This window comes from Gossypium hirsutum, chromosome A11 (assembly GCF_007990345.1).
Source record: "Gossypium hirsutum isolate 1008001.06 chromosome A11, Gossypium_hirsutum_v2.1, whole genome shotgun sequence".
In the NCBI taxonomy this organism is placed as follows: Eukaryota; Viridiplantae; Streptophyta; class Magnoliopsida; order Malvales; family Malvaceae; genus Gossypium; species Gossypium hirsutum.
Window position 1 is genome coordinate 9,652,725 of NC_053434.1, and position 23,675 is coordinate 9,676,399.

Consider the following 23,675-nt stretch of genomic DNA (forward strand, 5'->3'; position numbering starts at 1 on the left):
GTCCAAATCTGTCAATATTTGTAAGAGATTAACCCAAATCTATTTTAGACCCGTCCATATTATTTTTTTAATTTTTTAAAAATATTTATATTATATTATTTTAATATTTAATAAATTTATACATTTTTTATTTATTAAAAATTTCTATATAATCATTTTAACATTATTTTAATGTTTACATTAGAGTAGTATTATATATTTAGTATAGATTTTATTTTTTAATGTATTCTAAATTACATAATACATAAAAATAACATAATATAAAATATTATAAACTTAAAACGAGTTAAGCTATATTTTTTGTCCAAACTCATTTTTATAACCTAATGTATTTACCCAAATTTTTTTAAATTTCGAGTGAACTTTTAAATCTAGACAAATAACACGTACTATAAAGAGTTCTAGTTTTAAAGCTTTTCCTGCATCTATATATGTATGTCGGTCGGTTAAAAGTTTAAACTATAGTAGAAAAGGTACCACAATTGGCATCCAAGATTGGAGTTTGAACAATCAGGAACGATCACTAATAAAGATGGGACTGCATGTCTGCTGGAGGTATACAAGTAGAGAACCCGTTGTTTTACACCAGGCCCGGTCCAATATCCAACCCACTGTATTTCTTGAACCACTAGGTGTAACATGTCCAAGCAATGTCCGAACTTTATGTGAACGGTGCCGCAATATTCATGAACATGGACAAATCTTGATGTTCTATTTTCTGAGAAATTACGACAAGGAAAATGAGTTTAGAATTATATGATATTGATAATTGGAAAGTTATATAATATTATGTTAAGCATTCATTTATATGAGTTTGATGTAAAATTATATATTTGTACAGATTAAATCACATAAAAAAATTATCGACTAATAATTGGTGCACTTTTATAGAATAACGTTGTTACCAAATTTTCTACTTCTCTTAATATCTTAGTTCAAATTCCTCTTCTGTGATTCTTTTTCCGAAAAAGAAACAATAATTGAAGAACAAATGATAATGAACATGACAAACACGAGATACAAATGCTGACAGCCCTTATTGAGATGACTCGTGGCGGTTCTACAATCTCGGTGCAGGGAGAAGAATCTTTGTCTGGAGAGCTAGGTGGCGATTACCGAGGCTAGCAATGAGGATGGATCTATTCAAAGCACTCAAAATTTTCTTTTTTGAAGAAACAAAGCATGCTTCCTCCCGCTGTAACGGGCGGTTGTAAAGGGGGGCGGGAAAAAAGAGGTAATGAGCAGAAAGAAGAAACAGCCAACTAGAGGGAGGAAATGTGGAGGCTACTGCCAATGGTTGCTTCATGCAACCGCACATTTGGCCTTCCCTCCGCTCTGCTGCCATTCACGTTTCTACTCACCACCAAAAGCATCAACCTTCTCTCACCTCCCTTTAATATTCATTAAACTACCCTTTTTAAATAAATTGATCAATTTCGAAGAGTAATTTATAATGTTTTTATGACAAAAATTAATTTTTGATTCATCGATTGGGACTCTTTGATTCATCGATCGCCTCTTTTATCTCTCTCTATATATATTATAACATTACACAGTCAATAGCAGCAGCAAAACCAGCTCTGGCTCTCCCGACAAGAAATAGTTTATTTTTTCCAAAACATATGTAATATAACATCAATCTTTCAGAACAAAATCCGCTGTAAAATGTTCCCATATTTCAGTTTCAAGTTTCTTGCCCGAGTTCAGCTGCCAACACATATGGACCTCCATTTTTGAATGCATTCTAAAAAGCTTTAAAGTTTTCACTTTTCTCTTTTACCTCTTGCATCGGTCCGATTTCTCCACACGCATTGTGGTTTGTGGCCTCGTCTCCTCAGTCGAGAGATACGTGGTTTCCGTCAAAGGTGAACAAAGGTACATTCTCATGAGTTCGAATTTTTATTTCTGCTGTTGGTTTAGCCCCAAATGCTACCTCAGCTCACCCGCACGCAAAATCGAAAATATTATCATTTATTTATTTTTATTCTTAATAATTTAATTTAAGAATTCCACGTCCATGAACGGGATCTAAATAAAATAAGAAGAAATGAAGTATAAAAAATAATTTGTTTATTATATTATTACTAATTTGATATTAAAATCAATTTAATAATATATTAATAATTATTACGTGATAAAGGAATATTAATTAACTATTAATTAAGAAGATAGTATATTAATTAACTATTATGTGATAGGTCAGGTTCGGTTTAGAAGTTTTACTTAGATATGATATTAACATAGTTTAAGTTTGATTCGGCCTAAAATATTTATATAATATATTGCAAACTTAAAAAGTAAGTCGAGCTGAGTTTAAGCTTTAAATTTCTGAGTTTAAAGTTGATTCATATTTTAAGCAGATTTAAATTTTTTTTTTGTTTAAGACTAAATATTCAAACCCTTCAAAATTTTGAAGGAATTTTGGAGTATGGGTGTATATATAGATGGTCAACACACCTTGGGTTTCTGAAGATATGTTAAATTAGATTATTTATATGGTTCTCATCTTTGTGTATATCACGATACTGAGTAATTAAAATAATAGTAGAAGCATAGGTATTTCCGGTTTTAATTTAGAGTTTTAGATGTTTTTTGTATTATTGGGAAAAAAGTAATAATATTCATGTACTCCATTAAACAAAGAAGAGCTTAACATTGCATTAAAGGGTAGTATTTTTATTAGCGTGTGGGGCTTTTCCATTGGAACTGCGGCAACGATGTTACGAGTGAGGACGGGGATTTCCAAGAGCGAAGGATACTTGTTTTTCATCAAAATTTCCATTATTTTTGTTTCACAACCTAAGCTTTTCCTACATTCCAATTTCCATACACTCTTCTTAATTTACAACTTTACATAATTCATGGCATATCCCTTCTCAATGGAGCCAAGTATTTGAATTTGACTTTCGGAACTATTTTCAAAAAGCTAAAAAGCTAAAGGAATGTGTTTTTTTTTGTCCTATTTGAGATGTTGGGAGATTCAAACTAATAAGTACACATTAGGTTTCATCGATGCTTATGTCTTACGGTAGGTGGTTCCCAAAAAACAAGATTAACCGTGTTCAACTGTTGGGGGGCAAAGTCAAAAAGAGCATAGTGTCTTAAATAGACCAACATCTGCCTCGGAACACAATCTCGTACATAACTAGGCATATTGTTAAAGACCCAAAAACACCTTTCATCACCCATTTTCGTAAAGTCCAATTACAAAGTTGAGTTTGGTAATTTGGCTACTGATGCATCCTAGAATCTTGCTGTCATAGCTCACTGCCTTTATAATGTTGTTTACCATGTTCTAATTTCTTTCAAAGAAATCTACCAACACCCCTGGTTTTCAGCTCACAATCTTCTGATGGCATAGATTTCTTCTCTAATAACGCTTCGTTATTGTTTCAGGCCACTATAAACCTACAGTTTACCGGCATTAGTTGTACGTCAAACATCTCCTACCAAGCTATGGCCTGCACATCAATGGTTGTCCCTACCTCTCACGTAACTGCAGTGGCCAAAAAAGATGGATGTAAAGAAGAGATTGGTGGGCTCCGTCGATCAAATTCGGGCGTTAATCTTCATAAGCGAGTTGGCATTCAAAGGTCTTATTCGGATAACCACCTTTGTTACTATACCAATAGGATAGTTGCTGCGTCAACAAAATCAACCCTCAAGACTAGCCGTTCTTTCGGAATTCTCCCACCGTTACCATTTCGAATATCTGGTTCCATGATCCCAAACTCCGTTAGATCATTTTTGTTCGATCCGGAGACGAGTAAGGATTTGAGTGGGGTGGGAAAGGATGTGAATGTTATTGATGGGAACTCGAGGGGAAACGATGATGAAGAGAAGGAAATAAAGAGAGCGAATTGGTTGAATAGGTTGCTGGAGATTCAAAGTAGCTTTAAACATAAACAAGTAGAAGAGGGTGTGGAAGGAGCTGGAATATATGATGAGAATGAAAATGGAGATGATGGTGGCTGTGAAGTGAACTACGATTCTGAAGATGAAGGCGGTGAAGTGAAATATGACCGTGATTCTTTCTCCAAATTATTGGTTCAAGTGCCATGGTCTGATACCAAGGTGATTTCTCAGCTGGCCTTCTTGTGCAACATGGCTTATGTGATACCGTCAATTAAGGTATGCTTTAAACCTAGCAATTATGTCCATCAGTAAATTGATGTTACAAATTAAATGAGTTCATGCTATCAAGGATTAGTTAATCCCATTCTAGTAAAATACATGCAGGAAAAGGATTTAAGAAAATATTATGGTCTACGGTTCGTAACATCGTCCCTAGAAAAGAAAGCAAAAGCAGCTAAAATCAAAGCAAAATTGGACCAGGATTCTACTCGTGTACCTATCGCTGAAACTTCTGAATCCGAGTCAAAGAAAGTTGAGAGTAAAGAATGGAAGCACCCAATCCGCATATCTGTTGTGTATGAGATTGCTGCTTCAGCTGCATGCTATGTTCAGTCACAGGCAAAGGGCCTTTTGTCCCCTGGCTCTAAGTCACAGGAGGAGGAGGATGACATGAATTCGTGTAGAATTTCAGAGCAGCCAGAAATGGAGGGAGAGAATTCACCTCCTCGAGTATATAACTCAGAGGTGGCTGCTCTCATGGCGGCAGAAGCAATGACCGCTGTGGTTAGAGCCGGGGAAAAGGAAAAGCAAGAGACAGCAAAGGATCTACAGTCATTACACTCGTCGCCTTGCGAATGGTTTGTTTGTGACGACTTAAACACATACACCCGCTGTTTTGTAATTCAGGTAAATAGTTCGATTCTTTTGTCATTCATTTCATTTTCTGTTGATAGGTTATGCCACTATATTTCAGGGAAGTCATTTTGTTCTAAGACATAAATTCACATGAGGGAAGACCAGATTAATGAATCTTGACATCATGTAGATTACTGGTTTATATTTGCATCCATAGGATCTAACGGAACTTGAATTGCAGGGGTCAGACTCTCTAGCGTCATGGCAGGCGAACCTTTTATTTGAGCCTACTGAATTTGAGGTGAGCTTAGTATGATTGTATCAATTATAAACAGGAGATTTAGCAGAGTTGACTATAAATGTAATTCTATTGTTTTCTCATAGGGAACTGGTGTGCTAGTTCATAGAGGAATTTATGAAGCTGCAAAGGGGATATATGAACAATTCATTCCAGAAATTATGGACCATCTGAAGAGGCATGGACACCGTGCGAAGCTTCAATTTACCGGTCACTCTCTTGGGGGTAGTCTTTCTCTTTTAGTTAACTTGATGTTGTTGGCTAGGAAGGTTGTCAAGCCATCTGCTCTTCGACCTGTTGTCACTTTTGGTTCACCGTTTGTGTTTTGTGGGGGCCAAAGGATTCTAGATGAACTGGGGCTAGATGACAACCATGTTCATTGTGTAATGATGCACCGAGACATTGTCCCTAGAGCCTTTTCCTGCAAGTATCCGAACCATGTGGCGGTCGTCCTCAAGCGTTTGCCTGGTTCCCTCCGGTCTCACCCCTGTTTGCTTAAAAATGTAAGCACTTATTATCGAATAACAATCAGCCGAAGTTGCAGCCTAACTCATGCATTGATTTGTTTGTTTTGTTTTTATTGCAGAAACTTTTGTATACTCCACTTGGGAAACAATTCATTCTCCAACCAAGTGAGAAGTCATCTCCTCCACACCCTCTAATCCCACCGGGAAATGCTCTTTATGCTTTGGACAAAACACATTCCGAATACTCCATGCAGGCACTTATGGCCTTCCTTAATTGTCCACATCCACTGGACACCCTCGGTGATCTTACGGCATATGGCTTGGACGGTACTATTTTAAGAGACCATGACTCCAGCAACTACTTGAAAGCAGTTAATGGGGTCCTAAGGCTACAAAAGATGGCCAACCGGTGTTCGAGGATGGATACAAGCTTATTATGGCCACTGCTTAATTCACCATCTCCTCACTCATGGAGTCATGATAGAAGTTTAGAGAACATCCTTCTATCAAATAAAGAGATAATGAGCGGGGTGTGAAAACTCTCAATCCTTCTCTCTATGGTTTGACTTTTTCTTCTTCTTCTTCTTTTGTTTTCACCATAATGTTATGGCAACACACATAAAGGAAGGAGAAACAAAACAACCCTTGTACATGCACTGAACTTGGTGACTTTTGCTGGGTCTAATGTCATATAATGGGCTAATAGCCTAATACCGTTTAGTATTAATAGATTGTTAATGTTTTAGCATTCAACACAAAGCTCTCTTTTCTTTATACGTATTCTAAACTTCTATTGCCAAGATTTTATCTCCGCTAACAACACAACAGAGCAGCCTGACCATACACAAAATAACATCCCAATGCCGCTATGCTTTTCTCGTTTTATGCAATGTATATAAACTAGATTTGGGTACATAAATATCCTAATCTCATACAACCTGGTTTTAAAGTTTAGAAAAAAGAAAGGGGTTAATTTACCAAATCTCCTCAAACTATCACCTTTGTTCTAAATTGGTCTTTAAATTTTATAAAATTTTAATTAAATCCTTAAAGTATAATTATTGTATCAATTATATCATTCCATCAGCTTAGCCCTCAATTTAGATTTTTTTAAACATTAATCTCATTATAGCTTATTATCATATTTGCTCTTTTTTGATAATATCCTTAGAACTACCTATAGTCACTCATCAATCCTTAAATAGGGGAATAATACGTTTCAGCGTACTCAAACCCACATCCTCTGCATTGGCAATAATGCCGGTACTAATCGAGTTAAGACTCAATCGACAATTTAAATGTTAAATGTTAGTTAATACATTATGCGGAATATTTTTAAAAGACATAAATTAAATTGTAAACACATATGTACCTATTGTATGAACATCTTAAATTAAAGAAACACAAACAGAGTTATTATAATTTATTTATATTATTTCTTTTTTTAATATGTCAAATCCAAAATTTTAATAGGTACACACTTATTTTTAATTTGATCATTGTGTTTTTAATTGACATATTGGCAATAAAAACTAATTGATTTTTTGAATAAAATGAACTAACTGATATGATAAATTTTCATTGTAGTTTAAAAACAACCAATACAGTTACATTTTTAAAAAATAATAATAATCTACTAATTGAGTCTTAGTTTGATTAGTAAGGATATTATTATTAATGCAGGAAAATATGAGTTTAACTGTACTGAAACGCATTATTTATTTTATTTATAAATTTGAAATGGAATATGAATAATTTTAAATATTGTGTCAAATCAACAGATATAATAGAAACTAGAATATCATTAAATACAATTTAATTCGCATTACAGATTTCCTTGCTAGCTGAGCCCATTATTTACCTAAGGAGGCCTTACCCATCAAATTTAAAAGGCCAAATTATTTCTTAAAAGCCCTGTCTAGCTAAAGAAAAATACTAAAATAACATTTTTTTTTAAGTCTCAATTTTCCTTATTATTATTATTATTATTTTGTTTCTTCTTCTTCCTCTTTATTTTCTGCTTCGCTTTTTTTTTCTCTCTGGCAGAGATTCTATCGTCTTCTTCCTCTCAATTAAATTTCCATTAAAACAAACCCTCAAATGCGCTCCTTCCCTATCTCTATCACGCCTCCGCATGTTCTTGTAACCAAATGCTGCCCTTCTGTTTCATTTCTCTAGCACTTTACCACAATCGCCTAAGGAATTTTTTTTTATCCTATATACCCCTTATCTCAGTTTTTCCCCAACTATTTCGAAACTCCCCTCCCAAACTATTTCTTTTTCCATTTGCATTTCTTCTATTTCTTCCTTGTTGCTCACCTTTCTTTCTTTTTTATTTGCCCGCACTTCCCAATTTCCAGGATTGGTGCAGTTTCTATTTAGGGTTTTTGATCATCCCACCGCCACCATTGTTTTTCTTTTGTTACTCTCTAGGGTTTCCTTCCCCCCTTTTTCCTTTTCCTGTTTCAATTTTTTTTTCTAATTTCCAGGGCCTTTTATCCAGGTTTTGTAGATGTTCCTAATCGAGTAGAAAGAAAGAAAGCAAAATACTTACATCTTGTTGTCGTTTTACCTTGAAATTTCATTGGAATATCCCCTTCTTTTTGGCAGTATTTGCTGAAGTTTTCATTTTCTTACTTCAGAAATGTTAATACAATCTAGTACAGTCCCTTGATTAATTAAAAGAACAAAGAAACTTAAAGTAACTTCGAAGTTTCTACCTTTTCATTTTAAAATCAGAGATTCTCCAGGACTATTGAAACACAATCCAGTTCTTTAGAGATTCTCCAGGACTATTGAAACACAATCCAGTTCTTTCCCCAGATGGAATTGTTTTCTTTTTTTAAAGAATTAAAAAAAATTGTTTTTGGATTGGTTGCATTGTGGCCTGGCGTGGCGTTTGGGAGGGTTTAGAAAGTTGCTAGGGAAGAAAAGTGGTTTAGGATTGCATGGGAGAGCATGAAGGGTGGGCAGCGCTGCAACCACCAAACGGTCTATTGCCAAACGGTTTGTTACCGAACGAAGCAGCCTCCGTGATTCAGATGCTTGACCCGGAACGATGGATGAAGGCTGAGGAAAGAACCGCCGACCTCATTGCCTGCATTCAGCCCGATGCACCCTCTGCAGGTCGCCGTAATGACGTTGCTGATTACGTACAGCGCCTCATCACCAAATGCTTCCCTTGTCAGGTCAAATGCCATTCCATCTATAATGTCTACTTCTTTCTTCTTCTTTTTTTGGTTTCTATGTATTTTATTGAAAATATCAAAGATGGATAAGTGGCATTCATCTGCAGGATAAAAAAGCTATAATCTTTACATTTCATGTTCGGGTGGTTGAGTGGAGGGGCGAATGTAACTCATATTATATGTAGTTTTTAACTGTTCATGTCTAGTTTAGTGAGTTTATAAATCAATTTTAATGACCAGTTAGATGTTTGTTGTTGACAGGTGTTTACTTTTGGGTCTGTGCCCCTTAAGACCTACTTGCCTGATGGGGATATTGACTTAATGGCGTTCAGTAAGAATCAAAATTTGAAGGATATGTGGGCTCATCAGGTTCGTGATATGCTGGAAAATGAAGAAAAGAATGAGAATGCTGAATTCCGAGTAAAAGAAGTTCAGTACATTCAGGCCGAGGTAATGTTATAATGAAATGCCTGTTCTTCACAGTTCCTACATTATCTTGCATTCTTGTCTTTTCTTCTTAAAATCTATTCTTTACCATTCTATGTTTTGGTACCTTTTCTTTGCCTGATTTCTTTGAGTAAAAGTTGCCCATTTCTAAGAATTGCTTATTTTCTGGGAAGTTTATTGTTGCTTTTCTTTTTCACATTTTTTCCTGAAAGTTCTTGCATATAACTAGCTTAGAATTCTTTCGCGCATTTGCTTAATGGTGTTATCTTAATACAATAATTCATTTTGATATTTTCTTTTCATTCTCATACACTTCCAGGTGAAGATAATTAAGTGTCTTGTAGAAAATATTGTGGTAGACATTTCATTTAATCAGCTTGGTGGATTATGTAGCCTTTGTTTCCTTGAAGAGGTTAGTATTGCAAAGTCTGATGCTTCAAGCTTGCATATTCATCTTTGGAACGATAGACTATTTAGGAATTTGTGTAAGCTTTAATCTATAACCTAATGTCCATGTATATAGGTTGATATTTTGATAAATCAGAACCAATTGTTCAAGCGTAGCATCATACTGATAAAAGCTTGGTGTTATTATGAGAGTCGTATTTTGGGTGCTCATCATGGACTCATCTCTACTTATGCCTTGGAAACCTTGGTTCTTTACATATTCCATGTTTTCAACAAGTCCTTTTCTGGACCTCTTGAGGTAGCTATGTTTACCTTTCTTTTCTTTTTTTTATGCCTTTTTCCTTTGTATGTAAATTTATCTGATTTCCTTTTTTCATACGTAGGTCCTGTATCGTTTTCTTGAGTTCTTTAGCAAGTTTGATTGGGAAAATTTCTGTGTTGGCCTCTGGGGTCCGGTTCCAATCAGCTCACTTCCAGAAATAACAGGTATTACATTTCTTGGACATCTAATGCTAAGCTTTGAACAGTTACCCTCTACGTGCAAAATTTTTCTAGTGTTTGCTTTAATTACATTGTTCAAAATCCTTTTTGCAGCAGAACTTCCTCGAAAGGATGGTGGAGAGTTGTTACTTAGCAAATATTTTCTTCATACTTGTAGTTCAAGATATGCTGTTTGTCAAGAAAATCAGGGCCAACCATTTGTTTCTAAACATTTCAATGTGATCGATCCTTTGCGTATAAATAACAACCTTGGACGTAGTGTTAGTAAAGGTAGTTACATCTATTTCTGTTTAGTGGTTATTCCTTGTACCTTTTTGTGGTTTCTCTCTATTTTGTGATTTGTGACTTATTTTTCTCCCTTGTTCCAAACTTCTGCTTCAAGTGCTATGCTGCTTGCTTGTGTTGGTCGTAAGTTTCTATCCTGCACATAACCATTTGATGTATTAATATGTCCTTTTTTCTTGTCTTATTCCTCTGTGAACCTACGGAAAGTCCTTTGATAGATCGCAAATGCTAAGAACTTTTGAAAATATTGAATTTAAGTTGGTAGAAAGCAAGGTGAAGAGATTGTTATTGGAGGAAAGAAATGTGGCAGTACATGGTTGGAATAGTAGTTTTGTTTACCTCTGCACAGTTTTGGCAGTTACTGGAAACTTATATGATTAAGAGAGCCACATGCTAAGCACTTTTGAAATTTTGAATATAAATTGGTAGAAAGCAAGGTAAAGAGACTATTATTGGCAGGAAGACAAGTGATACTGAACACTTTGAATCTTAGTTTTGCTTGCTTCCTTTTTTATAGTTTTGATGCTTTTGGAATGGTTTAGTTGACAACTTTCTGGTTGGCTGCATGCACTGCTAGTAGTAGGTTTTTTTTGTGCATAAAAATAATATACTATTCCCCAGGCAATTTCTTTAGGATACGCAGTGCATTTGCCTTTGGGGTTAAAAAGTTGGCAAGATTACTTGATTGTCCCAAAGAGGACCTCTTTCATGAAGTAAATCAATTCTTTATGAATACATGGGAAAGGCATGGCAGCAGCCAACGCCCTGACGCGCCAAGGAATGATCTCTGGTGCTTGAGATTATCGAAGGCTGACCAAACTCAAGAATCTAAGAATGTCCGGAACAATTCAATCAGCAAAGTAAATGATATTTCCTCAAGGCTTCAAACTCAAGGATCATGTAGTGTTTCCTCACAGCATGTTATTCATCCATCTGAAAGCACTACTAAGGTAAATGAAATATCTACTGTGTCTTGTGCTCAGAGCCAAAAGGGTTATGGTAGCATTTGCAACTCTAAGACCTCTGATCAGGTTAGATGGGTTTCTAATTCCAATCAGAATGTCCATAGTAGTACAGGTCAGAATATTTCTAAAGCAGAGACATTGGTGACTGATGCTCAAGAAAGATATCTTTTTGCAAGGACAAGATCTAGTCCTGAGCTTACTGAAACATGTCAGGAATTTACTTCTCAAGGAAGACAGAACGGAGTGCCAGAGAGTGGGAAAACCCAGATTGCTTCCGTGAGGACTGATAAGGATCGGAGGAAGAATATGGATTCTGATATGGTGGCAAGCTATAACATTAAATCATCAGGTGATACTTCTTCGTCTGTTAGGTGCACTTCAACCCGTCAAAGCATTGATACTGCTGCTGAGCCAAACAGTTTTCTAAATGGTTGCCAAGATGATTCAGGCTTGGGAAGCACTGGTCAGGACTTCTCTTCAATTCTGGGGGCACAAGGAATGCATCAAGAAAAGCAAGATCTAGTGAACATGATGCCATCTTCTGCAGTTCATGGCTTTAATGGTCAGGTTCCTTTTCCATTAAATTTAGCTGCAGGTGACTTACCTTTTCCTATCCATTCTCTATCAATGGGATATGATCAGAGAATTTTGGGCAGACTTGTTCCTACAAATATAGAAATGTTTCCCCAAGGATTGATCTCTTGTCCTTTTGCCAATTATTTTTCTGGCATTGAATTACCCTCAAATTCTGAGGATCCACCTGGGGAAGTAGAACATGAGTTACGGCATGAACAAGACAGGGGCCCCAGTGGTGGTTTTGATCTTGATAATGGAAGTTTTGAAATACTTCAGTCAGATGATAAGCAACTTTCTACTTCACCTAGGGTAGGCAGCTCAGATAATTCTACTAAAGTACAACACAAGTTTTCTGAAGATATTCAAGGATCAAGTAGGGAAGATCATATAGATGTTTGCCAATATCAAGATAATAGAGGGGGAAATGTTTACTTTGAAGAAAGAATTGTAAGTTCTAGACACTTAGCTGTTTCACATGCTAGTTCATACAGAAGTAAAACCTCATCAGAAAGTTATTGGGAAGGGTCATCAGCTAAGATCCCTAAGCCATCTAAGGAGAAACGGGGTAGGAAAACAGCTGCTTCTGTGCTTCCTTCTGCTGCAGGTAGGAAAGGTAAGATTGTATCTGAGCATTCCTCTCAGGCAGATGATGGCAGAGACTGGAATTCACCATCAATACCTGGAACTGAAATGGCTGAAAGAACTACTGGACCTCAGCTGGTTGGTTCTTTACCCGTTACAAAGCATCAAATGTCTGGATCTGAGGCAGCTCAGACAAATGGTTCAGATCCACTAATACCTGTTGCTCCATTCCCCTTAGGTCTAGGTTCAGGGAAAAGAACTACAGATAATTCTGGACTGTCTACCTTAGCCTTCACAATAACAGGGCCACCGCTTCCATTTTTGTTTTGCCCTTTTCACAACATTCCAGCAGACATAGGAACTCCAGATGCATCTAAAAGCCATGTTAGTTGGGATGAAGGTTCAGACAACACTGATTCTGGTCTAAATTTCGAATCATCTGAGAGACTTGATCAGTCTGAGGTGTTAAGTACTTCTAGTTCTATGAGAAAGGTCATGTCCCTCGAGCCAGCGGAGCATAAATCTATGTTAAGTACTTCTAGTTCTATGAGAAAGGTCATGTCTCTTGAGCCAGCGGAGCATAAATCTGACATTCTTAATGGTGACATTGCTAGCCATTGGCAAAACTTGCAGGATGGATGGTTTTGCCAAAGTTCACGATTTTCTCCACCCATGATTTATCCTTCACCTGTTGTGGTGCCACCCCTTTATTTACAAGGTCATTTCCCGTTAGATGGTCCTGGGAGACCTCTTCCATCTAATCTGAGTCTTTCTCAACTTATGAATTATGGACCTCGTATTTTCCCTGTTGCTTCTTTCCAATCTGTCTCAAGTAGACCTGCGAATCTATACCAATGGTATTTTGATGAGATGCCAAGATATCGTAGTGGTACTAGGACATACCTGCCAAATCCCGTAAGTGACATTGACAATCTGTAATTAGCTTTATTAACTTAAACTTTTTTGCCCTTGAAAATTGCGTTTATTGGAGAATAATGGTGGTCGCATGGTCCTATTTCTTTTGGTTCTCCATTAAGTGGTTATGTGCTCTCAGAGTGGAATCATCGGAAATGCAAATCTTATATTGGTCATAAGATGCCAACGTCATTATTTATTTTCATCAGATATTTGAAGTGGTCTTAATGTTTCTTGGCTCACATTTCTGTGACTTTTAACCTTAAGAACTACACCCTTCAATAAAAGTTTTATGCAATTATTTTTCTACTTCAGAAAGCTTCAGTGAGAGAACGTCATTCTGCAAATTCAAGGAGGGGAAAACATAATTATGACAGAAATGGACAGCAGGGTGATAGAGAAGGGAACTGGAATGGCAATTCAAAGTACCGAGCTGCTGGGCATAGCCAAAGTCGCAATCAGAATGAAAAATCGAAGTTCTCATTTGACCAATTGGCAGCTGTTGGCGGTGAAAGCAGAACTGAGAGGCCTTGTTGCTCACGTAGACATGATTCATTTACATCATACCAGTCTCACAATGGATCAGTCCACTCAAAACTCTTCACCAAGTAGTTCTGCTAGCCTGCCATATGGCATGTGCCCGCTGCCAGCTATGAACCTCAATGGGGTGTCGTCTAATGGACCTCCTATTCCATCTGTTGTGATGCTGTATCCTTATGATCATAATTCTGCTTGTGGTTCCCCTGCTGAACCACTAGACAATGGCTCTCTTGGAACGATGGGTTTCTCAGGCATGAATGAAGTGTCACAGCTAAGCAATGGAAGGAGCTCTGGTGGAGTATTTGACAAGCAAATATTTCATGGTACCTCTGCTCAACAATTTTAACCAGACCAGCCTTCTTCTCCCCACCTCCAAAGGTAAATTGTCTTCTGGTTTGTCTAAGTTAGTTTATTATTGAAAGCTTCCAGTACCCTGCACCTATACTGTTGTCCAACTGCCTTTGCAGGTCTAGCAATAGATTTTTTGGTGTAGTAATTTCTATGGCCAACTCAATGAGCTGTGTGGTTGTCTCTCGGTCTAGGACTTGACATATATTGCAGGACTGAATTGAATTCAAATTGGATAATAATTGATTACCCATCCCTTCAAGTCTATACATTTAATATTCTGATTTTATTTTGAATATGATTTATTTATCTTAGCAGGGGATTCGATTCTATTGCCAGATCAGCGGCCCAGAAGCTGGGGATTCCCCCCACTCTCTTGCTTCAACATTTGCGGGAAGAATTTGATGGTGGAGGAACCCTTTAAAGAGGAAACCCGTCCTTAACACGCTTTATTTTGTTCTCTATCTCACTCATGAAAGCAACAAGTGTTTTTTCTGATTCATTGATTCCTAATGGTTTTCTCGGAAAATGGGTCACCCATGTTTCTTGTCTCGTGCCTTCTATACATATACCATGAACGATGGAAAATCTCTTGCTGAAGGTGCTCTATTTTTTTTTTTTTTTTGAAGACAGCAGAGTAACGATGAGAAAGACTTATATGCAGGACTCATAGGATAGTTAAAATTTAGGTTTCGACACATTGTAACTCAAATAGCTGCTCCTTAGAATTCAATCATTTTTATAAATTGCAAATACTAGGATTTCCCTTCCCACAAATGTAATAGGATTCGATCATTTTTTGATTCCATAATTTCATTACTAGCTTTCATTGTACCAGTATGTTTTCATGGTAAGAAAAAAAAATAGAGAAATAACCAATATTTCAGAAAAAATAAATAATAAAGAGCCTTTATTGTACGTTGCGTTCAATGTTCAAAATCTCTCTTCTGAGGTACTTCAGTTAACTTGATCCTCCTAGATAAGATGTGATGTGATGCCGAGGTGAAGAATACCAAGATGATTGGTTTTTCCAAAGCATTGCAATGTATTAATAAATCACGTCCATGTCGGTGCTGCAATGCCACTTCATCCATTTCAGGAGGAAAAGCTTATAAGCAGGCTGAACTCTGTACAAAGAGGGATAGGAGGATGAAAGATGATAACAATTACTTAAATATCTGATGATACGCAAAAATAAAAATAATTTTTTTTTTGAATATTTAAAATATTCAAGGGGTGTGTTGATAATTGGAGATGCCTGAATCACTGGTTCAGCTCCAGGAGCCTTTATCTGACACGAAGTCCAGGGATATTCCTTAGGCCCATCTTTGAAAGTACGAGCTTGGGAATTGCAGGAGGGTTGTCAAGACCCATGCTTCTGCTGAACTCATTTGCGAGCTCCACCAGCCTGTATTTATCCCTGCCTATGTTCTTATCAGAATTGTAATAACCAAGCCATGCCTGATAAGCTGATTCTTTGGTCTTCATCTCTACGTTGGAAAGTGCCCGTCCCACCTGTTCAACCATATTTTAACACCATTAAAATGAATACAACCCTTTGGCCAAAAAGAAAAATGAATACTACCCAATTTGTAAAAAAAAGATCAAGAGTTCTTCCTCGCAGTTATGCAAGGATGAGGAATAAAATGCCCAAGGCACATTCTACTACGCTTACCTTTTTCTTTGTTTCTGGGTCCAAAGAAGGCAATGGAGCCTTTGTTATTGGCAAATCCTTGACGCAAGACAGAAAATTTTCCTCCCATGGTGCTAGTAAGAGTATTCCTTGCCCTTCTTTACCCTTACGCCCGGTTCTACCTAGCCGATGTATATACTGTTCTCTATCAGATGGCATGCCCACCTGTGATGGTTTAAAAGAAAAATATGTAAAATATAATATCAACAGTAAATGAAAACTTTGCAAAGTATACATTGAAGAAAAGTTTGAGATGAAGAAGGAATTTATTCTTCTTCAGAAAATTGAACAGAATATAGGAAGCTCATGGTAATTTAAAAAAAGCCATGCACTTGGATACAGAGTAGGATTTCTCAGTACAAGTTTGAATCGTATCAGTATTTTAATAGAACCATGAAATAAAAAGGTGGGACCTAAACTCTAATTAGAAAAATAATGCTTACCTGGAGGACAAGTGTAACATCAGGATAATCAACCCCACGAGCAGATACATCTGATGTTACAAGAATAAGTCCTTTTGACTTCCGGAATTCATCAGATACCCTTGTTCTGTAACTCTGTGATTTTCTTGAATGGATCTCTCTAACATTCAGGTTCATTTCACGAAGAACATCTGCTACCAACTTCGTTACCATAGCAGTAGTGCAGAATACGAGAACCTGCAGAATTAGATTGCTAGATTACATGGTTTGTTTAAGGATCAAGAAAATGATGAGCATAAGCAACATTTAGGAGAAAAACACATCAGCTTTGAAGTTCCAGTACTAACACTTGAGGATTGGGGCAAACAACACTTTTATAGTAGCAAAGGCTTTGGAGACTAACAAAAATAAAAATTTTCTAACCGTAGCTAATAAGCTTAAGTAAAGGACTGTAAGTAAAGTTACACCTTATAGTCAACATCATCTGCAATATGTTCTTTCAGAAGAACATACAGTAGGGAAAACTGCTTATCTAGTGGAGCAACCATGTGCACTTGTCGGACCTGAAATATCCAAAATTTAACAATTAAAATGAAATTCCATTTTACACAAAAAAAGAACATAGCAGACTGCAAAATCTACCAGTGAATGTGTATCCTCAGTGCCTTCTTGAACCATATTGATGAATTCATGATCTCTTCTCAATGCAATGTGGCAGATTTGATGGACCTTCACCCCAATAGCAGTTTAGATTTTTTTTTTTCAAATTTGTGAAACATCAATATGCAATACACACTGAGGTTAAAGAAAGAAACCTCATCAGGAACTGTTGCAGAAAATAGAAGTGTCTGTCTATGTTTTGGAACAGCAGCAATTATCCTTTCTATGTCTTTACGAAAACCCATGGCTAGTAAACGATCTGCTTCATCAAGTACAAGGACCTTCACACCCATCAGCTTAGTTGCAAACCCTGCAGTATTCTCAAGATGGTCTCTGAGCCTTCCAGGTGTAGCAACAAGAATCTGCAAGTTAAAATGGAAGTAAAATGTAACATCATCCTACCATAACATGGCCTTGACAGTAAATGCAGTATTAACCACAGTGAAGACCCAGAGACTAGTTGACAGAGAAGTAATGCTCCGTCTATTTGATTGATTAATACAATCTAAAGTTTTATCCATGTCAATTCCCCCAATTCCCCCAGTCTCATTCCAGTCCATGACACTTCAACGGTTTAACAATGTAAATAAGGATCAAGACATATATCTCAGTTCATGATAACAAACTAACCTGGCAAGGGTTTGCTTGCAGGTTTTTTTGCTCTAGGGCAAGTCTTGTACCTCCAATCACAACCTGAACACCGATAGATGGGTGATACTTCAGCAACTTCTTAGCTTCTGAAGCAGCCTGAATCGCAAGCTCTCGAGTTGGGCATATTACAAGTACATGAATCGGTGGCCGCTTAACATCACGATCAACAGGAGGCAGTTTTGAAACAATTTCAATTGATGGAAGCTGAAAATAGAACAGAGAATAAGGAAAGAGAAACAAATGCAACACATTCACAATTGCAATTGCTGCTCATAATAATTAGAAACTAGAAGGATTTTACAGAATATCATGATGCCTATAAGTAATATCTCTCCCTACAATAGACAACAAAGTTAAGAACAGGAGATTGCAAGAAAAAGAACTTGTTTTCCTGGGTATATATTTACTTCTCTTTTTCCTCACTGAAAAAGCAAATGGTCATTTAAGTCTTATGAAAAGAAACTCAAAACCTTTTATAGTTTTGATGGTGCAAAACATGTAGAGGTCATGAGAGAAAAAGGGGTCATATGGCAGATATTAACCCCCAACTAACAGATGGGGTGAACTCAAACCTACAAAAGCAGCAGCTTACCAAAAATGCTACTGTCTTTCCAGTGCCTGTTTTGGCCTTGGCTAGTACATCCTTGCCTGAATTATAAAAAAAATTGTGATTAGCTGTCGGGATCCAAAAATATGCATAACAGGAAAACAATATGCAAAGAACAAAATTACAGGCAACATCATTTCAGAACATCAACTGATTAGCAGCCTAAAGGTACAGCTCAAGCCAGCATTGTAGTTAGGCTAATATCAAGCTGAAGAAATGTAAACCACACAGATAACCATTTGAGGCTCAGGCTACCTTTTAACCATTCTATAGGTAATTCTTTAGAAGATACTTAAACAAAGGAAATTTTAAAACTGCCATACAGTTGCATTCATACTTGCAGTACTTTTGACTTCCTTGCCATAAACAATGAAAGCGTTCCATAGTAAAATAACAATGTATAGTTTGTTGAAAGATCCCAAACGAACCTTTGAGTATTACTGGAAGAGTTGCCTCCTGTACAACGGTCATCTTCTCATAACCAGCATCCTTAATTCCCTTCAATGATAGGGGAGATATTGAAATTTGATCAAATCTACAAGCAAAAAAAAAAGATCAGACATTTACAAATGCCTAAGACGCATGAACCATTTCTCATAAAAGTTCATAAATTTAGACCTTGTTTCACTCAAATATGACTCAGATTTCCCTTGTGAACTTCTAGGAGTCACTGTTTGGTCAGCATCCTTCTCTAATCCGAGTGCAGAACTCGCTTTCTTTCTTAAAATTATATAATCATCCTCAGCAGCGGCATTAATATCACTATCTTCCTCACTAAGAAAATTCTCCAGTCCTTTCATTTCCCGACCTTTTTCCTCTTCACTAGCATCAGTATCTTCCTCTTCATGAAAGTTTGATTTTCTTCCCAAACCCATTCTTCTTCCACTCCCCGCATTTCTTGAACCCAAACCCCTCTCATTTCTCTTTCCTCTCCGTGAATCCATTTTTGTCTTCTCTCTTTTCACGCCGCGAGATTTTCTACTCGAATACGATTCGTCATCCTCCTCGCCATCGTCATCACTGTCTTCATCTTCTAATTCACTATCAAACCGTTTACTGAACCGGGACTTCCTCGAAATAGAATCGCCGAAGTTGCCCCGTGTTTCCCTCTTGCTCGACTCACGAAAATTGTCGAACTCACTCTCTCTTCTCCACTTCACAGAAACGCCATTTCTCTTTCTATCACTACTCCTAACTCTATTGCGTTGTCTATCTGCGTCTAATTCCTCATCTTCGCTAGTGAGTCGGCCACGGAACGAATCGGTTCTCAACTCGCCGACCCAGTCACTGAGTTCGGCCTCGTCCTCGATCAGACTCTTCGAGACACGAACATCTCCTCTGATTTTAGGAGTGAACTCGGAGCTTGCCCTCGACCTAGGTCGAGACGGCCTGGTGGAAAGGCTCCGCGTAATGAGTTTCCCATTAAAGTAAGGCGATAAGCCAAGGAACTTGAGTTTAAAAGGGAAAACACGATTTAAAACAGGTATGGACCCATTAAAGCAAATGGTTCGCCCAGGTTTCATGCTGGGAAAACCAGTGACCGGTAGAGAAGGGCTGAGAACACGAAGATGAGGAATAAACTTTATAACCATTTGCTTGCACAAAATTCAGGGCTGAGAAGAATGGCGTGGTAGTCGTTTTTTGAGGGTTTAAAAAGATTTGAATGAAACGGGGATAGGGTTTTAGCTTACGCGAACGAAGAAAATGCACTAGACGATGTCGTTTAATAATTTTCTGACTGAACCTGGACCGTAGACCCAATATCTGACTTATCCGGTCTGAAGAAAACGAATCTAACAACTAAGTTTTGCCCATTGCTATAAAATCCTTTTGCGGCCCAACATTAATAATCAATTATGTGTAGTAGTGTCCTTTACCTTCAAGATATTAGATTTATTTAATATACATAATTATTCACACTCAATATTTATAAACATATTTTATATGCATATATTAATTTTTTTTAAAGTAACGATAAATAAATTCATCAGTATCAATACGTACCAATACCAATAAAAAAACTGTATATCCATCGATACAATATTGAATACCTTAGCTTTGAATAGAGTTAATCTAAATCGGATTAATTTGATTATTAAACTTTTTGAGTTATTTCGAGTCAAGTTAGCTTTCAATTCGATTCACACAAGTTTGATAATTTTTTTCCTTCAATTCATGTCATTTCGAGTTTAAGTTACCACGTATCATTCCCTTAGAATTTGCATGGGTCTCTTTTAGCATTGCTTTTTAAAAATATTTTTGATGTCAAAAGCATTTTTGGAACATAAGTAATGTTAAATAGACTATTTTTGAGTCAAAAGTATTTTTGAACTCAAACACAAAATCACTTTTTTTTTCTAGCTTTTGCTTTTGGAAAAAAAATATTTTTGGAGTTAAATGACATTTTTAATCTTATTTATAATTTAATATATTTTATTATTATTTATATTAAAAATAAATTTATTTTCCTATTCATATATATAATATTTAAATTTGTAACCGTTATATTTTAATATATAAAAATATAGTTGATATATTTCAATTGAATTTTACAAATAATCAATATTAGTGGTTTAAAAATATTCAAATTTTGTATTTCATACATCAAAATATTAATAATAAGTAATGATAAATTATTTTTATATTATATTGAAATATTGTAATATTAATGAATTTAAACATTGTTTAAATGAGTTTATTTTTTCTTTTTTTTTTACTCCATCGAATCTAAAATGAACATTTTATTTCTCAAAAATCTTTTTTAACGACAATACTAAACACTTAAATATTAAACCAAATTTTAAAAAGTATTTTTCAAAAGCAATGCTACATTAGCTCTTAGTAAGGTGGGAATAAATTGAAAATATGAAAATTTGAAAAGGTAGAAAAACAGAAAAAATGAAAAATATAATTCTCTCCACAAGTGTGCTTGATAAAAAAAATTATAAAAATTGAAAGAAAAACTATCCGTACACGTGTGATATAATTTCCAATAATTATTAAATGGGTAAAATGTAAAAATGGCTAAAAAAAGCTTAAAAAAATTCAAATTCTTTTACTTTTTTTAATTATATTTTTATGTTAAAATATTTTTAAAATTATATTTAAATATTTGTTTGTCTTGGAAATATTAAAAAACAATTGATAAAAATCAAATTGAGAATGAATGGAGGGGCAAGATAAGATAAATATATTGAACATCTATAAAAGTGATAGTAATTTTAAGGATTACACATGTATAATAGAGTACATGGATGGTGGGACAAAACGTGTTTATTATGAATTGATGATGAATTTGACAATATTGTAATATCCTGATTTTGGGCCTAGTCGGAATAGTGGTTTCGAGACCACAAATCTGAGATAGAAAGAATTTTTTTTATAATTATTTTGAGGTCTATGATATGATTGCATGATTGTGTGAAAATTTCGTGAAGAAATTCTATGCATAAAGTGCTTAATTTGAAATTAGGGACTAAATTGAATAAATTGCAAAACTTGTGTTCTAGAAGCATTTTGCATAAAATTGAATTAGATTATTAATTAGAGGTCCTTACAGAGAATTTGACCAATTTGTAAGTCTATGGACAAAAATTGGACATGGATGGAATTTTTGGAAAGTTTAGTAGTAAGGGCATTTTGGTCATTTAGATATTAAATGAAATTATGTAGTATAGGAAGTTGTAGATAAAACGGAATAAAAACGAGGTATCGAGACCTCGAATTCATAAACCGAGCCATAAATATTTTTAGAAATATTTATGGAGTGTAAATAAGTTAGTATTAAAGTTTCGTCAAGAAATTTTAAGGTTTCGGTAATTAATTAGGTGAAAAGGATTAAATTGAACTAAGTGCAAAATTTGTGAGATGTGATTAAATAGCTTAAGTATTTAAAAAGATGGATTTAAAGAGCAATTAGACCCAAAGGTTAATGGCTGGACGGTTTGGGTATGAAATAAGCAAGAAAGCAATGTGAACAAGGGGCAAAATTGGAAATAACATAAAAGTTAGTAATTAAATAATGATGTAATTGAAAAATCTAGACATTTCTTCATCTTTCTCAGCAGCAGGTCTCCTATGCTGGTTTTTCATATTTTTGCACCATGTAAGTTCAATTTTTACTTTTTCTTAGTAATTTTTATGTTTTTGTGACTTTTATAATTAGGTCCAATCATCTAATTCATTAGTTTTTGATTTGGTGGATGAAATTGGAAGTTCCCCTGGCTGAGTAAGGGCAGTTTATGATGAATTATTATGAAATTGAAGTTCTAATTTCATATTAAGGTTGTTTTATTAAGTCATTTTGATAGAAAATGGTATTTAGGACCTAATTGTGAAAACAATTGTGAATTAGATGTTGGTGTTGAAATTCAGAATATCAAAGGTTGTGAAATAGTTTATAATGATAAAATAAAGTGTTAATTGAGAAAAATTAGTTCAATTTATGGGTGAATTGAGTAGGGACTAAATTGTAAAAACTATAAATTTTGGGGTAAAAGTGCAATTTCGAAATTTGAACAGCATAAATTGTGAAGTGAAATAGAAATCAAATAAATGCTAATGAGTAGAAATAATTTATATTATAGATCAAGAGAAACGAGATTCAAGTCGTGATCGAGGGAAAAATAAAGTTTACGAGGAATAAGCTCGATTGCTAATATTTTATATCGAGGTAAGTTCATATGATTTTTAATAATGCAATGTGTAATTTAATGTTTTGAAATGAAAATTTCATGAATGATATAGTATATTATTGCATATAAAATGTCATTAAACTGTGATAATTGTAAAATGATATTTGAATAAAAGTACAAATTAAATGGAACAACGGACTTGAGTACTTTCATTCAGTGGCTAAGACGAATTGACGGAAAAGACCATGGTTGGACCATGGCAGCATGTGAAATGTGATTTCCGTATAAGACCATAGCTGGCTATGGCTTCGGAGAAATGTGATATGTGCTTCCGTATGAGACCATATCCGGGATATGGCATCGGTGTGATATGTGCTACTGTATAAGACCATATATGGGATATGGCATCAATGTGATATATGATCCGTGTAAGACCATGGCTGGGCTATGGCCTCGGTATGTGATATGTGACTATGTGCCAGACCATAGTTTTACTATGGCATTGTGATAATGAGGTACTCAATTCCGTAATCGTTCCCTAATTTGATTATGAACGAAAATGTAAAATGGCCCGAAAAGATTAAGAATTGGTGAATACTATGAAAATGACACGATTTGGAATAAGTTCTTGATACTTGATGACATTGAGATTATGGATCTATGCTTATGAAGCATAATTATGTGTTCTTACCATGATGGATGAAATGATATTGTATGGATTTAGTGAATAATAGTGGTGAATGAATAAATATGGCCTTGGCAGTTTTGGGTTACTGCA

General features: G+C 35.6%; 2 protein-coding genes and 1 pseudogene across 3 annotated transcripts; 2 read left to right on the forward strand and 1 right to left on the reverse strand.

Moving 5' to 3' along the window:
• The first annotated feature begins 1,478 nt into the window (after positions 1–1,478).
• On the forward strand, positions 1,479–6,228 carry LOC107909799 (phospholipase A1 PLIP1, chloroplastic). Its single transcript, XM_016837452.2, has 6 exons — positions 1,479–1,875; positions 3,397–4,131; positions 4,240–4,761; positions 4,952–5,011; positions 5,095–5,511; positions 5,595–6,228. The coding sequence occupies exons 2-6, from the start codon at positions 3,457–3,459 to the stop codon at positions 6,009–6,011; spliced, it is 2,091 nt and encodes a 696-aa protein (XP_016692941.1). The 5' UTR covers positions 1,479–1,875; positions 3,397–3,456; the 3' UTR covers positions 6,012–6,228.
• A 1,224-nt stretch (positions 6,229–7,452) lies between these two features.
• Positions 7,453–14,855, forward strand: LOC107907894 (uncharacterized; annotated as a pseudogene).
• A 157-nt stretch (positions 14,856–15,012) lies between these two features.
• Positions 15,013–19,955, reverse strand: LOC107909798 (DEAD-box ATP-dependent RNA helicase 31). 2 transcript variants are annotated; one of them, XM_016837451.2, is made up of 11 exons: positions 18,882–19,955; positions 18,692–18,798; positions 18,249–18,304; positions 17,636–17,860; positions 17,161–17,367; positions 16,988–17,074; positions 16,813–16,908; positions 16,367–16,582; positions 15,906–16,088; positions 15,489–15,745; positions 15,013–15,357 (listed from the first exon to the last, which is right to left on the reverse strand). In XM_016837451.2, the coding sequence occupies exons 1-10, from the start codon at positions 19,853–19,855 to the stop codon at positions 15,518–15,520; spliced, it is 2,379 nt and encodes a 792-aa protein (XP_016692940.1). In that variant the 5' UTR covers positions 19,856–19,955; the 3' UTR covers positions 15,013–15,357; positions 15,489–15,517. The 2 variants fall into 2 exon arrangements, with proteins under 2 accessions (XP_016692940.1, XP_016692939.1); XM_016837450.2 differs by having other exon boundaries at positions 15,013–15,745.
• Positions 19,956–23,675: the final 3,720 nt, after the last annotated feature.

What these genes read in the sequence shown, in the direction of transcription:
- LOC107909799 (XM_016837452.2), top strand. Translation starts at nt 3,457, where the DNA reads ATGGCCTGCACATCAATGGTTGTCCCTACCTCTCACGTAACTGCAGTG. An exon ending in ATGTGATACCGTCAATTAAG is followed by an intron (nt 4,132 to 4,239) that starts GTATGCTTTAAA and finishes AAATACATGCAG; the next exon opens with GAAAAGGATTTAAGAAAATA. An exon ending in TTGAGCCTACTGAATTTGAG is followed by an intron (nt 5,012 to 5,094) that starts GTGAGCTTAGTA and finishes GTTTTCTCATAG; the next exon opens with GGAACTGGTGTGCTAGTTCA.
- LOC107909798 (XM_016837451.2), bottom strand. Translation starts at nt 19,855, where the DNA reads ATGGTTATAAAGTTTATTCCTCATCTTCGTGTTCTCAGCCCTTCTCTA. An exon ending in GAAAGACAGTAGCATTTTTG is followed by an intron (nt 17,861 to 18,248) that starts GTAAGCTGCTGC and finishes TTCTATTTTCAG; the next exon opens with CTTCCATCAATTGAAATTGT. An exon ending in ACCCAGAAACAAAGAAAAAG is followed by an intron (nt 15,746 to 15,905) that starts GTAAGCGTAGTA and finishes ATGGTTGAACAG; the next exon opens with GTGGGACGGGCACTTTCCAA.